The 18,563-nt window shown below is 49.6% G+C and overlaps 1 protein-coding gene across 2 annotated transcripts in view; it reads left to right on the top strand.

The window, feature by feature from the left end:
- The window catches only part of SDK1 (sidekick cell adhesion molecule 1), a 2,285,003-nt gene that overhangs the window by 1,760,336 nt on the left and 506,104 nt on the right, over nt 1–18,563 (top strand). For both annotated transcript variants that reach the window (XM_085629198.1, XM_085629197.1), the window contains one exon: nt 7,288–7,403. In XM_085629198.1, the coding sequence (XP_085485324.1) occupies nt 7,288–7,403 (116 nt within the window). The remainder of the gene's footprint in view (nt 1–7,287; nt 7,404–18,563) is intronic.

Below are 18,563 nucleotides of genomic sequence, written 5' to 3'. Positions count from 1 at the left end.
GTTCAAAGGAAGAGGCATGGTTGCAATTTGCAACTACATCTGTGTTGATCTGTGGTTCGTTAGAGATGTTTTGTAATGGGAATTGAGTGAAAATAGTAGGCAATGCAATAAATAAAGGAGTCAAGTCAGGAGTCAGTATTATTGTCTGTCCTACCTTTCAAAGAGAGCGGGAGGGTTGCCCAAATTTTAAGATTGCTGCTTTATTTTGAAAGTAGGGTTGTTTATTTGGCTCCACATAAGCCTCCTGTTATCATTCTGCCTACGAAGCTAATCATAGGTGTGTGAATAGGTTTAATATTATGCATATGTTTGTTGAGCATATGGCTATTGGTACCCACTTTTCTCAGGCTTAGCCATTCTGTTTTGCTGGTGTTCAGTTTGACCCCAGATACAGTGCCATGGGTAGCTAGGTCAGCAAGTATTGACCTAGGTTCTCTTTCGTCTGCTAATAAGGAGAGGTGGTTGTCTGTTTCTAAGACCTCAGTTCACTGATGGCAAAGCTGGATCAAATTGTTTATGCCACCACCAGTGCAAAATGAAAGTGGGATAAAAGGGAGCTCTATCTCACGCCCTTCTTCAGTGGTGCCAGTTTGGAAAAGACTCGGTCACCCCGATCCTAGAGTGAAGATTTGTCTGGAGTTAGAGACCTCAGCGGGTCAGGACTGTGCCTATGACGTACCATGAAGCATGGTCAGACACTTTTTATCAGCAATTCGTACTCTGTATTAAGGAGGGAGACAGGGCGATGGGAGGATTCCTCTGAGGGAGAAGGGCGGTCTCTGCCGCAGATCGCCATGTTGTGGGGAGCGGGGTGTCAGACGTCCATACTTAAATTTGGAGCTTCGACATCCTAAAACTTGTTCTTTTCATTTGCACTATTTATTTGCTCTTGGCCTCTTTGCAAATCGACAAATCGACAAGTAGAAGGTCTAGTGGAGGATTCCATTAAAACTTTTGTTGCGGTGCAGGTGTGCGCTGCTTTTACCTCAGAGGATGGCTCTTTGAATTGCATGCCTTTCCACGCCCCTGGGAGAGGTCTCGCACTTTGCGGCGCTAGCTGGTGGTAGAGCGGGGACTTGGAACATCCCCAGCCCATGAGTGGCTGGCTGGCCGATCAACTTCCTATAAAGCAGTTCAAGGTGTGCCTCCGCGCACTTCTTCTCACAGCCAGCCAGACTCAAAAACCGAGTTCCCCCACACCAGTCATCAAACAGATTGAGAAATTAGGAACGATGCTCCATGAAAGCATCTTTTTCCTGAAGGGACCTGCGACGGAAGGTGGCCGGACCAAATCCTTGGCGGACTTTTTTCCCTCTCAGTTGTTGCAGCTTCCCTTTCACACAAGCAGTGATTCATGGGGGACCGGCTCTTTGTGGAGATGTGCAGATAAACAGCCGTGGCACCCGGCCAAAGACATTCATGGCTGCTGGCAATCTATTTTCCTTTAACATAATTATATCCTCGTGGAGGGATAAATCTCGGGGAAGATAAAAAACACTTCAGTGCAGGATGAACAAAAAAAACTTCTTCCAGCCGGCTGCTTTGTGGTGTGATGGTGCTGTGTACGTCTGAGGCACCCGCTAATTGAGAAGCGGTAAATCAGTGCAGGAGGCTCGATGCCTGCAGATTGCCTGAGCCTGGGGAGGGTGGGCTGTTGGAGGAAGTGTAGTACAGCGCCAGGGACTTGCTTTATGCGTTGCCTTTCCCTGTAGCATTGACTTCTGAACATTGTCTTGCTCTGGTGCCCCCTGCAGGTGGCAGCTGTTTCTGCATTCTGTCTGAGGTAAGTGTGAGTTCTGTGTTTCTTTTCCTAGCAGAGAGTGGTGGATTCGAGGCGAGGAAACCAGTGAGATGCAGTGAGGGTGGGAGGGTCATGCTTCCAAGAACCTAATTTACTTTTTGTGCAGTTCTTATTTCAGTTATGCGCCAGGTTTAATGATGGATGGACCACTACGTTCTTGCTCTGATCGCTTCCTAATCGTCAGAAGTACAAAGCACTAAGAATTTTGTGCTGAGACGTTTTAAGGCATGGGCAACAGTCCAGGGACCCCACTTTCCAAGGGCTTCCTGGAAAAGTGAACTTTCTATCTCACATCTGTCTATTTCTCCATCTCAATATTTATTGTGTTATTCAATAATATTTGGCACCATGGGGTTTGAATGAGCAGAGATTGGGTAATAAAATGAAAATCTGTTCTGGACAGGGGCCCCTAAAATATGTCTTGCCTAGAGCCCCACAAAATCCCTAATATAACGTTAATATTGGGCCAACTTCATGTAAAGCAGCAGCTGATTCGCTAACACTTGGATATTGACATTCAGCTTGTGGCCTTCAAACCGCCTTCTAAATAATCCGCAAACCACACCTAGTATAAACTGGATGGAGCCTCTTAATCCACTTATCGACATGTTTCATCCTGTACCCACTGAGGACTCCGCTAACTCATCTCTATTTCCTTTCACAGGTGAGAGAGATCTCGATGATGAAAAACGTGGGCATAACGATGAGAACCTACCAGTAGCCCCCCTGGTGTAGCGCACGTGAGGGACTCTCACCTTCACACAATTTTTCTTTTCACATACACTCTTTTATGTATGGGTATGCTTTTGGAATGTTGACTGATATAAAACATTATTTTGTTGGGGCATGATACTGGATGAACTCTATCTGTATATTTAACAGAGGAATGAAGGGCATAAAGTAAATGCACCTCTCCTTTCCAATATCATGAAATGAAAAAGCCCCTGGCCTGTCAGGTCTTTGTTGTTTTTGTAATGTCAATAAGTGGAGGGCGACCTGACGTATTACCCTCTTTAGCTCCTTATTGTGGCCATAGAGACGGTGCCAGCACCAGAAGTAGGTTGTGGTTGCTAATCCCACTACTTTCCTGTGCCAAAGAAGAAAGTAGGCCCTAGTCCTATTTTAGATCTTTGCGCTCTCGATTCCTTCCTGTGGAAGGACAAACTAAAGATGCTCACCTTGGTCCATGTCATTCCCCCTTGACCCTGGAGACTGAATGGTAGAGTTGGACCTGCAGGATGCTATTTCCACATACTTGTCCTGCAGCCCACAGTCGTTACCTGTGGTTCACGATGGGCCAGGAACCCATTCAGTTTGCTGTGATCCCTTTTGGACTTACCAGTGTCCCTCTGGCATTCTCAAAAGTAATGGTAGTGGTTAGAGCACACCTTCGAAGGTTGGGGTTCAACTCTTCACCCTACTTCGATGACAGGCTACTGAAAGTAGGATTGCCCAAGTCAGCCATCACCCACCTCCAGACAATTCCAAACCTCCTAATGTGTTTGGAGTTCACTATCAAATTGCTGAAGTCACACCGGGCTCCTTCACAGATGCCCCCTTTCATTGGAGCCATTCCAGGCACAGTGCAGTTTCACTCCTTTCGCGAGGAGAAGAGTCCAGCACATTCTTGCTATGATCCTGATGTTTCGGCTTCTGACCTGGCTTTCAGTCTGGATGACTCTGAAGCTGCTGGGACTGATTGCCTTTTGAATCCTGCTGGCAAAGCACGCCAGATGGTATATGCAAGTTCTGCATGGGATCTATAGTCCCTGTGGGCAGAGCAACGGCGGAATCTCTTTGATCACAGCACACCCCTTTCCCTACTTTACCCAGAGCTGAAAGTGGTAACCAATGCATAGCTTCAGGATTGGGTAAGCCCTTTTGTAGAGGTGGAGATCAGAGGCATCTGGTCTAAGGTGTAGGCTCGACTCCAAACGTTTGGAGTTGGGGGCCATTCGCTATGCAATGAAAGCGTTCTTACCATGCATCAAAGGGAGACAGGTACAGGTGCTCACAGACATTACTGCCATGTGCCGGGAGGCTTGGCACCTCTGCAAGTGGCTGGACCACCAGGAGGTTTTACCGGTGGTGCACCAGCTGGCACGATCCCTAAACTCCAAGAAAGGGAATCCACTCGTCAGCCCCTAGCAAATCTTAAATGGTGGTTAAACCTGGAGGAGGCGTAGGGCCTCTTCTGCAAATGCAGAGAACCTTGCTGCAACTTGCATAACTTGTACCGGATTGACCATATAGCATATGGTAACCAGAACTCCTGGTCATGACCATCCTTCCCTGTTTCCTCTTTGGGAGGCTCTCCTGTCACAGCAGGAGGGCGTGGTCCCGCAACCAAACCTGCACACGATGCACCTCCATGATTGGAGATTGAGCTGGGGCAGTTGACTGCTTTTGACCTTTCTCCTGAAGTTGTTGACTAATTTGGGAGTCAGGCATCCCTTGACTAAATCTGTGTACTCCTGTTGTTGGGACAAGTGTGTGGCATGGTGCAGGACCTGTCAAATTGACCAGTTTCAGGCTAAGCTTTCCGAAGTGTTGCTTTTTGCATTGTCCCTAGGCCAGCAAGACTTTGCTTTAGGTATAGTTAAAGAGTACATATGCTTCCTCCTTCTCTGTTCAGTATGTCTCAGTGGGACTTACATTTGGTTCTTACGTTCATTATGTTTACTTCCTTAGAACTTATGTACAGCTGTCCTATATGACTCTTTACGCTCAAGGCTACCTTTCTTGTCGCCATAACATCGGTGTCACTGGTAAATGAGCTGCAAGTCTTCACTATCAACCCACTATTCACCATGTTCTACTCAGAGAAGCTGGTTTGGGAAACCAAGTCCCCTTTATTTCGAAAGTGGTGACTCGTTTTCACTTCTGGCAAAACATTACCCTCCTGTCGTTCTTTGCTCTGCTTCACCCAGCTGAAGAGGAGGAGAGATTTCATCAGTTCGATCTGACAAGAGCCCTTAGTTGTTACTTTGATCATACCAAAGCAAGCAGCATGGAAAGTCAGCTCTTTATTGGATTCGCCACAGTGAAGAAGGTAAAGACAGAGCTGAAGAGAACCATTTTCTTGCTCTCTTGAGCTCTGCATTAACATCTGCTATGCATTGCCTAGGAAGTAGCCTCCAGATGGATTGCATGCTCATTCCGCCAGGGCTGCTGCCATGGAATTGGCACATGGAGGGCCTGTTCTGGACATTTGCCAGGCTACTATGTGGATGCCCGTCCATACAAAGCATTATTATATGGGCAACCAGGTCTGTCGAGATGTGCATTTTGCCCGCTCGGGCCTGCAGGGCTTTTTAATTTCAGCCACCTCCACAATGGTACTGCTTTGGTATCTATTCAAAAGAGGAGGAATCTGTTGTTAGAAGTCTCTTTCAGACTTACTTTCTGTAACGCCTTTGCTTGTAGAGACTCTTTCTCACCACAGAGTCCTCATTGAGCCACCCATCCTCCCCATTCTTTGAACAGGACTCTGTTCTATCTAGAAAGGTCCCACTTTAGCGATTTGCATGCTGGCCCAAGCCAATGTGTGATTAGGCTCCACCTCGGAAGGCGCTAACAGGACAGAAAACAACAGATGTCAGTGCGGAGGGTAACAACTGTATATGATTCTGCACGTCACTTCCAGGGTGGAACGGTGTTGCTGTGGCATATCATGACGAAATCTACTGATGCACAAGGAAACTTGGATGCGGAACCCCTCACCTTTGCACCAGTGAGTATGCGCTCCAAGGAAAACATGGAGGGTGGTCCTGTGCGATTTACAGGCCTAAGGAGGCAAGGCAAAGAGGTTTGGTTTGAAAAACAAAATAATGGCAAGTTTGTTTTCCAACGGGGTAACCCCCACTGGACCACAAGTCTAAATGCGCCCATACCCTTGGCCCACAGTCCCAGCCTTCACCTCACTTTCCTGACATTTCGCTCTAGCTCATCCCTTTCCCTTATAAATGCTGCCCTTTTTAGGTCTCGCCTGACCCAGCGCATGCGCTGGTCTGGCGAGACATTTAGTAGGTGGGTTTAGAAAGTGCTACCCACATTTTTGTGCTGGCTACAAGCTTCAGTACACGATGGCGTGCACGCGCACAGCTGCTCCCCCGCATTCCCCCCTCCCTTCTCGCCCAGCCATCTGCCTTTCCTGCGCCAGCCTTCAGCACCATGCCCCTCCCCCCGCTGCTGGGCGCGCATCCCTAGCGTGCTTTAGCGCGTCATCGCGATCACTTTCGCTTTCAGAGTGATCGCGATCACTTTTGCTTTTACGGCCGCGCGGCGTTACTTTTACTGCCACGCAGCCAATGCTTGTCTTTCCCTCTCTCTGGTTCCGTCTTTCTACTCCTGCTATCTTCTTACGTTCTTTTTCATGCTGTAATTTTCGTCTCTTTCTCTCCTTTTACTTTTTGCACCCGCGCCCTTTTCTGTTTTTCTCTTTCTGCCCTACTTTCTCCTTCAATTTAAATTTGGCCCCTCTGTTTATTTTTCTTCACACCTCTACTCACTCTGCCCCCCCTCTCTCTCTTTGTATACCCTCCATTACTCTTGCCTCCCTTGTTCTCTCTTCCATCCGTCTCTCTGCCCGCCACTCCGTCTTCTTTCCTGCATTGTGGCGTTTGTCTGAGACTCACCTGACCCTCCCTCTCTCACCACCCTGTCTTCCACGGAGAGAAAATAATTTCATGCACTGCTGCGCCAGCTTGTCGTCTTCCTCCGACTCTTTCGTAGCCTGGGGGAAGTTACTGCATTGTAAAGTATCCAGCCGTCTACGCAGATAGCTCGGTGGGTTAATTCACCTGGTGCAGGGATCTGCTTTTAAAGTGAGATGACAGGGAGGAAATGCACCTTCATTATAGATGTAATTCGAAGATTACATTTTCAAATATTAGTTTGACATGTCAGTAGGATAACGTGTCCCTGCAAAACAATCTGTCTTCATCGTGTGCGTACCATCTATGTACCGTAATTTTCGCAAGCATTGGCATAGCCAATAGGTCTCGCCTTTGGGACCTTATAAATGCTTAGACATGCAACAGTTGATGTTGTTGCACCAAGGATATTGTGCTGCATAACTAAATACTTATAAGTTCCCAAAAGCGAGACCTATTGGTTATGCCAATGCTTGTTTATTTTAAAGTTTTATGTTCATTCAACCAAACTAACAGGCAATCCATGTCAATCCTGAGCTGTACTGTACCACTGACAACTCTTCCCCATGATAGCAATCCCACTAGGTCTTAGCCTCTGTAGGACACAGCAAGTGAGGTTCGGCCTGGTGCCAACCATATGGTGACGATTTATGTTTCTCTAGATTTTGATAGAAAGCAGTACATTGAAATATAGAGCATGGCCATGTATATTTTTTATTTGCACTTAAGGGCTCTTTTTAAAAAGGATCACATCGTATTGTGTTATCTATCTGTACGGATATCCTCTCCTTTCTTCATGCCCATGATCTTGCATTGCTTCTGTAATTACAGTGCCGTCTGCTCCACCTCCGAATATTACAGCAGAAGCAGTAAGCTCCACCCAGATCTTGCTGACGTGGACCGCCATACCGGAGCCAGAACAAAATGGACTCATTCTTGGATACAAGGTAAAAAGAGAAGCTCTGTCTCTGCCCTTCTAATCTGAAAGAAAAACACGTTAGTTAGATTCCTCACCTTAGAATATCCCCAGGCGTCAGGCTGGATCCGGAAAGATTTTTCATCAGCAATACCCCTTGCGCGTCACTAGGCGTCGTCTGCAGCTCTGCGTCCATCGTCGGCGTCGTGATCGCCGGGATGACGTCGTCGGAGTACTTAGACGCCGCCCTCGCGCGCTGACGTCAGTTCTTCTTTTTTCCGCACCAGACAGCGCCGATCCGGGAAGAGCTTACCCCTTTAGTCACTTTTTGACTAAAACTTTTTGGACTCTTTTGTCTACTCGTCGACTCAAACTGGTGCTGGTAGGATGCCTGGTTTTAAAGCCTGTGACTCCTGTCACCGACTGATGTCGGTAACGGACCACCATCGCTGGTGCCTTTACTGCCTTGGGGCCGACCACGATGCGGAGTCGTGCCTCGACTGCCGGGCCTTAACCTCGAAGGCTAGACGGGAGCGGTCCTGCAAGCTTCTCGAGCTCCGACACTCGGCTCCGTGCCATTCACGGTCCAGGAGGAGGTCGAAGGACCGGTCGTGGAGCCTCAGCCACCACCACCGCTCGTCGGGTTACAAGTCCTCGGGTAAGTCGAAGCATAGTAAGAAGTCCAAGAGACGACATCGCTCTTCGGACTCCCCTCGCCGGTCGCGCGACTCGGTCGAGGGTCCGGGTGGTACCACCCCCGCGGCTCTGCCTGAGTCGCAGGAGCCGCGTCCGTCCCCATATCCGCCGGTCCCTGGGACTGACGCGACTCCGGCGGAGATCAGTGCCTACCTCTCGGCCATGAGGGGCCTGGCTCCGCCGTCGACGCCTGCCGGCACGCCTTCGGGCCCGCAGGTTCGACTGGGAGGCCTAGTGAGCTGGCGGACCCGGCTCCGTTGTCGACTTCGGTCCCGACGCCGCAGGTTCCTGTGGGATCCAGGCCTGGATCTCAGTCGATGCCGGTCGACCTCCCGACGCCCCCTACACCGGCGCCGACACCGGTTCCGACCCCGGTGCCGTCTCCGGACGACATTGTTTCCCGGTTCAGCCCCGGTCCGGGCCCTGCACCGGTGCGGCGCCGTCCGGCTCCGCATCCGACGCCGATGGGTGACCATTTCATCTTCCGCCCGGCTCCGATCATTCCCCCTGTTTATCAGGAATCGGATGACGGTGGCAACTGGGAGGGGTCTGATGACCCTCTGGCCCGCCAGGGCCAGTTATCATAGTACTGGGCAGATGAGCTGGGGGATGCCAGTGGCCTTGACACCTCCCCTGACACTGGCTTCATCTCACCTCTGACCGTGGCTTCGGAGGAAGGTGCTACCTTTTCTGTGGCGTTGCGTAAGGCGGCCGAAGCCCTCGGGCTGGAGCTACCTACTGTGGCCGTGAGGACTAACCTCCTCACTGAAGTGCTCCAACCGTCAGCAAGCTCCTCGGAGCCTCTGCTGCAGTTTAGCGAAACACTGATGGACGTTCTCAAGGGCACCTGGTCCAAGCCCTCCACAGTGGATCGGAACGTGGCCCGACGCCACCGCCCTGCACCGGGCGACCCCAGTTTCCTGTCCCAACACCCCACTCCTGAGAGCCTGGTTATCCAGGCCTCTACTTCCCAGACCTCCTTCCCGTCCGCTCCCCCGGATCGGGAATCCAAGAGACTGGAGCAGTTTGGCAAAAAACTGTTCTCCTCCCTTAGTTTAGGGCTGCGGTCGATTAACACCGCTTGTCTCTTGGACCGTTACTCCCACTCTCTGTGGGATACGGTGGAGGGCGTGCTGCCCCTGTGCCTGGAGGAGGCCCGGACACGGCTCGCTCAGGCTCTTGCCAATGGGCGGGACGCAGGAAGGTATGCCATCCGATGTGGTTTGGACACAACGGACTCGCTTGGCAGGGCAATGTCGTCCACGGTGGCGCTTCGTCGTCACGCCTGGTTGCGGTCCACGTCTTTTTCCGGGGATGTCCAGAGCACCCTCATGGACACGCCCTTTGATGGCGATTGCCTCTTTGGCGACAAAGCGGACAGTTAGCTGGAGCGCTTTAAGGACTCCAGGGCTACGGCCAAGTCCTTGGGTCTCTCGGTCCATAATCTTCCGCTTTTCGCCCCTTTTGTGGCCAAGGAAGGGGCGCCCCCTCACGTCCGCCTAGCCACAGGCCGCAGAACCATCCTCCACGCGGTCGTGGACGTGGAGTCCGCCGAGGCGGTAGAGGGGGTCAATGTGCCGGTCCATCCACATCCACCCCAGCAGAATCCGCCTCAAAGCCTTCCTAGTCCGTGCTTTCAGGCCCATTCCACACCAGTTGGCGGCAGAGTTCGCCATCACCTGCTCTACTGGCGTTCCATCACTTCGGACAGGTGGGTGCTGCAAATCGTCCGAAGGGGCTACTTCCTCCCATTCGAGACGACCCCTCCAGCCATGCCACCACAGTGCCACCGCATGTCGGGGGATCACTTGAATCTTCTACGGGAGGAAGTTGTGGCCCTCTTGGCCAAAGGGGCCGTCAAGCGCGTTCCTGGTCCAGAAGTAGGCCGTGGTTGTTATTCCCACTACTTTCTGGTTCCCAAGAAGGGCAAAGGGGGCCTACGCCCTATCTTGGACCTCAGGAGCGTCAACGCCTTCCTCCGGAAGGAGAGGTTCAAGATGCTCACCTTAGCTCAAGTTCTGGCTGCCCTAGACCCTGGAGACTGGATGGTAGCGTTGGACTTGCAGGGCGCTTATTTTCGCATCCCCGTCCTGCCGGCCCACCGGCGTTACCTGCGGTTCACGGTGGGTCAGGAGCATTTTCAGTTTACTGTGCTCCCCTTCGGTCTCACCAGTGCCCCTCGGGTGTTCACGAAAGTGATGGTGGTGGTTGCAGCTCTTCTGCGCAGATCAGGGGTTCCAGTCTTCCCCTATCTCGACGACTGGCTGTTGAAGGCAGGCTCGCCCCAGCAAGTCGTCTCCCACCTCCAGACTACGGCCGACCTCCTGCATTTGCTGGGGTTCTCCATCAATGTGCCGAAGTCGCATCTGAGTCCCTCCCAAACTCTCCTCTTTATCGGGGCGGTTCTGGAGTCGGCGCAGTTCCGGGCTTGTCCTCCGGACCAGCGGGTCCGGGATATTCAGGCTCTGATTCACATCTTTCAGCCTCTGTCCCGGCTTTCGGTCAGGTTGGTGCTGCGGCTTCTGGGTCTGATGGCCTCCTGCATCCTGTTAGTGCATCACGCCAGGTGGCGAATGCGGGCTCTGCAGTGGGACCTGAAGTTTCAGTGGGCCGAGCATCGGGGTAACCTGTCTGACCATGTCTTGATCTCAGAGGGCACCGCAAAGCAGTTGCAGTGGTGGCTCACGAACCGCGATTGGGTCAGTGGCAGATCCCTCTCCCTACCCTAAGCATGTAGTGGTGACGGATGCGTCCCTCCTGGGATGGGGGGGCACATGGGGGAGGCGGAGATCAGAGGACTCTGGTCTCCGGCGGAGTCTCGGCTCCATATCAACCTTTTGGAGCTGAGAGCGATCCGACTTGCACTGAAGGCATTCCTTCCCGCTGTCCGGGGAAGTGTGGTGCAGGTGTTCACGGACAACACCACCGCCATGTGGTATTGCAACAAACAGGGCGGGGTGGGGCCGTGGACCCTTTTTTCAGGAGACTCTGCGCCTCTGGACATGGCTGGAACATCAGGGCATCACCCTGGTGGTTCAACATCTGGCGGGCTCTCTGAACGCCAATGCAGACGAACTCAGCTGCCGATGCATTGTGGAACACGAATGGCGTCTCATCTCGGACGTGGCGCAAGGCCTCTTTCGGCAGTGGGGAGAGCCTTGGTTAGAACTATTCGCCACCGAAGAGAATGCGCAATGTCAGCAGTTCTGCTCGTTGGAGTTTCCAAGGCGGCACTCGCTCGAGGACGCTTTTCGTCGTGAATGGAGTTGCGGTCTGTTGTACGCCTTTCCGCCTATACCTCTTCTGCCCAGAGTGCTGAAGAAGTTCAGGCGCGACCGGGCCCAAGTCATCTTGGTGGCTCCGGATTGGGCACGAAGGTACTGGTATCCCGAGCTACTCAGTCTGTCAATTGATCCCCCGATACGACTGCCTCTTCAGGAGGACCTTCTGTCGCAGCAGCAGGGAACGGTCCTCCACCCAAACCTGTCCAGTCTCCACCTCGATGCGTGGAGATTGAGCGGCGACAGTTGATGCCATTTGACTTGCCTCCTGAAGTCTGCGATGTGATTCTGGCAGCCAGGCGTCCCTCCACTAAAATGGTATATGCCTGCAGGTGGAACAAATTTGTGGCATGGTGCACAGCAAAGGCTGTGGATCCCCTTTCCGCCCCTCTTTCTGAGGTTCTTCTCTTCCTTCTTTCTTTGGCCCAGCAGGGCTCTGCTCTGGGCACTCTTAAAGGTTATCTTTCTGCTATCTCTGCCTTCCTCCGGCTCCCTGATCAGCCTTCTCTTTTCAAATCCCCTGTTGTTTCTCGATCCTTTAAGGGCATTACTCACATGTTTCCTCCTGTCCCTTTCGTAATGCCTCAGTGGGATTTGAATCTTGTTTTGACATATCTGATGTGCGCTCCCTTTGAGCCACTTCATAATTGTCCTCTTCGTCTGTTGACGCTTAAGACTGCTTTCCTGGTAGCCATCACCTCTGCTTGAAGGGCGAGTGAGCTCCAGGCTCTCTCTTCTAAGCCTCCTTTCCTTTCTATCCATCCAGACAAGGTTGTTCTCCGCACTCGTCTTTCCTTCCTTCCTAAGGAAGTGACTGCCTTTCACATCGGGCAGTCTGTTACGCTGCCCACCTTCTTTCCGCCTCCGCATCCCTCGAAAGAGGAAGAGAGGCTCCACCGTCTGGACCCAAAACGTGCGCTCTCCTTCTATCTGGACCGCACAAAACAGTTCCGGGTGGACGACCAACTCTTCGTTGGCTACGTGGGCGCTAAGAAGGGGCGGGCGGTGCACAAGCGGACCATCTCTCGGTGGGTCGTTTTGTGCATCAAAGCTTGTTACTCCTTAGCTAAAAAGGAACCTCCTGTAGGGCTGAGGGCCCATTCCACTCGGGCCACGGCGGCGACGACTGCCCTGGGTCGGGGAGTCCCCTTGCAGGACATCTGTCAGGCAGCAACGTGGGCCTCGCTGCACACGTTTGCCAAGCATTATTGCCTGGACAGCCAAGTCCGGAGAGACGGCTTCTTTGGCCGTTCTGTTCTCCAGGACTTTCTGGTGAAAAATCTTTCCGGATCCAGCCTGATGCCTGGGGATGTTCTAAGGTGAGGAATCTAACTAACTAATGTTTCTTACAGATACATCGTTACCGAAGGTAAGTAACTTGTTCGTTAGTGGGAGTGAAGTTCATGCTGCTTCTGGCTGTGATAGTTTAGTACAACATGAAACTGATTGATAAGGCAGGGCCTGGTCTCCGGTGGAGTCTCGTTGCCATTCTAATACATTGTTATTGCAAATTTGAGGTAAACTAAAGCATTAGACATTTATTTATTTGTTTATTCATTCATTTATGCATACATACACATACATACATACACACACACATACATACAGACATTCAGACACATACATACTGAGGAGTTCTGAATCGTGGACTAAGCCAAGGAAATGTTTAGCGCAGCCATCTATAACATTGCATTAGTAAAAAGAAGCATTGTTAATGCATCGGTTTCGCCTATGTCATGAATAAAGAGCTGTTTTCATCAATCATCGTCCAGGAGAAGAAAAGAGCTCCCTGCCAAATAACACAGGAGTGAAGAGGATGTGGTGCAGCGGCCAGAGCTGCTGACTCGAGAGCTGGGGTTCCCGGTTTGAGTGTCCGCAGCGCCAGCGCAATATCCTGTGATTATATGCAGATCACTTAATCTCCCTGGGCGATAAATTGTTATATAAATATGCTGAAAAAGGCAAAACTTTATGAAAATATAGTTCCACCGAAGCGGATGTTAATAGTATTTCAGCAGTGGGAAACTGATAAGAGATGCAGACGAGGAACAGGCATTGGTAAATGAAGGAAAATATGCTATTGCCAATAGAAATGGAGGAAAGTTAAGTGGTACGCACAGGAACCAATGACAAGCCAGGAAAAAGAGAAGGCGGGATGTAAGTCCTTTTTACTTTTATATTAAAAATATTAGAGTTCACAAGCACAGCGCAAGCGATATGCAGGCGAAACCTAATAAGGGTACAAGCTTAGAAATTTTACCAACAGGGAGATGATGAGATGGGAAGCGACACACAGACTACATTTTGTTACTAAGGTATGTGAAAGAGGAGAAAGTATATTAACAATGGGGTGATCAATAGATTATTATGAAGATAAAAATATGATACCAGCAAAAATGTAATGGAATTAACACGGTGTTATTTTAGTATTTTGGTAAAATCTACAGCAAGCCCAGATGCAGCAGACAGGCTGGCCTGAATCTTCCTGCTCCCTTTGTAATGGGCCTGTTATTCATATTTTAGTATTCTTCATTTACAGCAAATGGTCCTGCCATGTAGTCAAGGCAGTTCCACTGTTTCAGGGACTGCAGTGGAGGCCGGAGGTGTACTGTTGTAGCAGGCTACATGTGCCTGAGACCTCAGTTCACAGCGCCAATCACAGATTCAGTTTACATAAGAGATAAAAAATACAGAGGACGAAACACATGAGACAGATTCACTTTCCTCAGTGTGAGAATGCATTTCAATAGTCTGGTGAATATTCCAACATCCCAAACATGTAGCATATTAATGCGAATAATTAGAAAATCCATTCAAAGGCACCCAAATCCACACTGAAACAGAGATGAAGCATTGGCAACCCCATGAACAGTGCCTTCTAGCTGGAGGTACTACTAGATTGGTGAATAAAATGTGCCTCTGTCAGCCCAAAACAGTCTCTTGATCATTGACCCTTTCCATCCTTTGTTGGGCCTCTTTGAAATGGTGCATTTAAGCATAGGATGTTTACCATGAAACCAGTCAAATAAAATGATTTGGAATACAACATACTCTTCAGTTTTCACTACGGAAGAATCATTTCCAAAGATCCTTCATCGATAACCCGTACCATTTGAGTTTGGGAAAGCAATAGCCAAGAGCAACGCGAGCTATCCGTAGCTCCCAGACACCTTCAGAGTAGCTCACAGCCTTGACTTCATTTTTAGGTTTCACCTCCACAGTGCTTGCGCTGTGCTTGAGAAATCTATTGTTTTTAATATAAACTTAAAAGGTACTTACATCCCGCCTCCTCTCTTTCCTGGCTTCCCAATGGTTCCTGTGCATGACACTTACCTTTCCTCCATTTCTATTGGTCTTGGCATATTTTCCTGCATTTACAAATGCTTGTTCCTTGTCTGCTTCTCTTATCAGTTTCCTCCTGCTGAAATACTGTTAACATCTGCTTTGGTGGAACTATATTTTCATAACGTTTTGCTTTTTACTCTGCAGCATACTTATATTACAATTTATCACCAGGAGAGATTAAATGATTTGCACAGAATCACAGGAAGTTGTGCGGTGTTGCCGATACTTCATCCGGGATCCCCAGCTCTGGAGTCAGCAGCTCTGACCACTGCACCACATCCTCTCCACTCCTGTGTTATTTGTCAGGGAGCTCTTTCCTTCTCCTGGATGATGATTGACGAAAACAGCTCTTTATTCATTACATATGCGAAACTGATGCCGTACGAATGCTTGTTAAATAAGCACAAGGCTATATTTTCCTTTTATAGTTAAGGGAAGGCTGTGTTTATTTTACATTATTGTAATCAGGCTGCAGATAGCAGGGCCTGATAATGAGCAACCAGATGTATGACCAAGGATGGGGCACAGAGATGAACAACTGAGGCACTGGGGTATTAAATTCTTAAATAAAAGTCTTTGTCAACTCAATATTGGAGCTGTGAACAAAATGATATTTCTGAATGCTTTCAAGTGGGAGTAAATGAAAATGAAAAGTTACCTTAATGATTAAGTTAACTCTTCATTTTAATTGTCTCCCATTTCAAAATGCCACATTTACAAACAGCGGGCCCCTTACTCACAGTGACCAGAAGTCATTGTGTCATAAGTGTAACTGAAAAATACAGCCATTTTTTAAATGAGAGAAATTTAAAGTGCTGAACAATGTTCTATATTTTGAAAATGTTTGCTGAACATTTTCTGCACTTTATATTTCTCAAATTAAAAGAAAATGTTTCTATGTTTTTGTTATGCATGTAATGGGGTTACATATGGCAAAATGTATGTCCTGTGCTGCAAGTACATACGACAGGCTCTGTCACCCATACAAATATATCCCATTTATACGCGCACATGTTCATGCATCCCCAAAGACCACACTCTCCCTGACACACATGGCAGCCCTGTCATAGTGCCCCTAATCAAAGTATTTTGTTGAAACCATAGTATCTGGCTCCATGGACATTAGGCATAAAGTCAATGAAGCTGGGTATGGGGGTGTCTGGTAACAAGTCTGGGCATAAGTTGTTTAGCGTTCAGTAGTTCACAATGATTTTCACTGATCGGATGTAGCTCTCACTACAGAAAAGATTGGAGACCCCTGGCCAAGAGCTTTCAGGTGCACTACATTAACCTGCCAGGAGAACACCACCCCTCCAAATAAGTAACGTCCCACCTCAGTAATATGCAAAAGTAGGATCTGTGCCATAATGAAGAAGTTTGATGGCTGTATCTATAAAACACAAACTTTCCAATGACGTTATCACTTAATTTATCGGCTCTGCCTCCTCAGTCTGCAAGTTGTCCTAGCACTTGGTTCCTTACAATTTCATAAAAACATAACATTAAATATTGAATCTTAAAAAAACAGTGTTCTTCTACAGGGTAGTGCAATTTTTACCCATACATAACAGTCTTTAATAAATATGACACCCAAACACTTACATCTAGCAAAAGTACAGCATTTGTCCCATGAAATAAATATAATGGCATGGACGCTTAGGTAAGGACGTTTAATGCAAGCATTTATCAAATCCATCTTATAAAGGAATGCATGATGTAAATCTTTCTCGATGCCAATAATACAAATAATTAAAATCTTCTCAAGCAACTCAACAAATAAATCACCCATCTATTCTTGGGGAAACCCATAATGTAAACCCTCAATGTGATTTAATGTTGTAAAATACAGTATTTGCTCTGTGCCAATGTACATGATATCAAACGCTGCTGGCAGTATATAAGCCTCTTGGATAGGTGAGGTCGCCCATTCTGCTTGTCACCTTACCAACAAAACCAATGTAGGTACTTGCAAAGTGTACCGTGCAGTGCCGTGCCACACTCTTGATCGTTTGTCTTGCCGGTCTGGTCATACAAGGTCCCACTCATTGCATCCCTTTTATAGTGGCTACCATTTACAGATTATTGGCCACGGCATTCGTTCCAGTCTCAGGTCCGTGTTACTAAGGGCTGTGCTCAAGAAGGCAACATTGGATTGCGCACATACAAAGAATTCTAGATGTGTGTAACTACAAAACTACAAGTCTTGAGTCTTGTTTTTGTAAAACCTTTGGTTTTCCTCTTCAAATAAAACGTTGGACTATGGAATCTCAACATGTTCCACTTTGTTTTCTGTCTTGCATCTTACTTTCCATGGATTGTTGTGTGGATGGCCACTGTCCTCTTAGTTGAGGCTTCCCATTTAATTTGATCCAAGTGGATATCCCCCAAAATCACCAGCAGTCTAGACAATGAGAAACTATATTTAGAGTCCATTACAATGTTGTGCAGATGAGGGGTAGTATTCTGTGATCCGGATAAGCAGTACCGCTTACACACCCACGTTTATCATAGACCACATGCACAATGATAACTTTGGCATTGACTCATTGACGCTTGGCAGGGCAGTGTCGTCCACGGTGGCGCTTCGTTGTCACGCCTGGTTGCGGTCCACGTCTTTTTCCGGGGATGTCCAGAGCACCCTCATGGACATGCCCTTTGATGGCGATTGCCTCTTTGGCGACAAAGCGGACAGTGCGCTGGAGCTCTTTAAGGACTCCAGGGCTACGGCCAAGTCCTTGGGTCTCTCGGTCCGTGCCCACAATCTTCCACTTTTCGCCCCTTTTGTGGCCAAGGAAGGGGCGCCCCCTCACATCCGCCAAGCCACAGGCCGCAGAACCATCCTCCAGGCGGTCGCGGACGTGGATTCCGCCGAGGCGGTACAGGGGGTCAACATGCCGGTCCATCCACATCCACCCCAGCAGCATCCGCCTCAAAGCCTTCCTAGTCCGTGCTTTCAGGCCCATTCCACGCCAGTGGGCGGCAGAGTTCGCCATCACCTGCTCCACTGGCGTTCCATCACTTCGGACAGGTGGGTGCTGCAAATCGTCCGAAGGGGCTACTTCCTCCCATTCGAGACGACCCCTCCAGCCATGCCACCACAGTGCCACCGCATGTCGGGGGATCACTTGAATCTTCTACGGGAGGAAGTTGTGGTCCTCTTGGCCAAAGGGGCCGTCAAGCGCGTTCCTGGTCCAGAAGTAGGCCGTGGTTGTTATTCCCACTACTTTCTGGTTCCCAAGAAGGGCAAAGGGGGCCTACGCCCTATCTTGGACCTCAGGAGCGTCAACGCCTTCCTCCGGAAGGAGAGGTTCAAGATGCTCACCTTAGCTCAGGTTCTGGCTGCCCTAGACCCTGGAGACTGGATGGTAGCGTTGGACTTGCAGGACGCTTATTTTCGCATCCCCGTCCTGCCGGCCCACCGGCGTTACCTGCGGTTCACGGTGGGTCAGGAGCATTTTCAGTTTACTGTGCTCCCCTTCAGTCTCACCAGTGCCCCTCGGGTGTTCACGAAAGTGATGGTGGTGGTTGCCGCTCTTCTGCGCAGATCAGCGGTTCTAGTCTTCCCCTATCTCGACGACTGGCTGTTGAAGGCGGGCTCGCCCCAGCAAGTCGTCTTCACCTCCAGACTACGGCCGACCTCCTGCATTTGCTGGGGTTCTCCATCAATGTGCCGAAGTCGCATCTGAGTCCCTCCCAAACGCTCCTCTTTATCGGGGCGGTGTTGGAGTCGGCGCAGTTCCGGGCTTGTCCTCCGGACCAGCGGGTCCGGGATATTCAGGCTCTGATTCCCATCTTTCAGCCTCTGTCCCGGCTTTCGGTCAGGTTGGTGCTGCGGCTTCTGGGTCTGATGGCCTCCTGCATCCTGTTAG

Source organism: Triturus cristatus, chromosome 10 (genome assembly GCF_964204655.1).
Source record: "Triturus cristatus chromosome 10, aTriCri1.1, whole genome shotgun sequence".
NCBI classification, from domain to species: Eukaryota; Metazoa; Chordata; class Amphibia; order Caudata; family Salamandridae; genus Triturus; species Triturus cristatus.
Note: the sequence above shows the minus strand (reverse complement) of the source record. Positions and strands in the feature narration are given on the sequence as shown.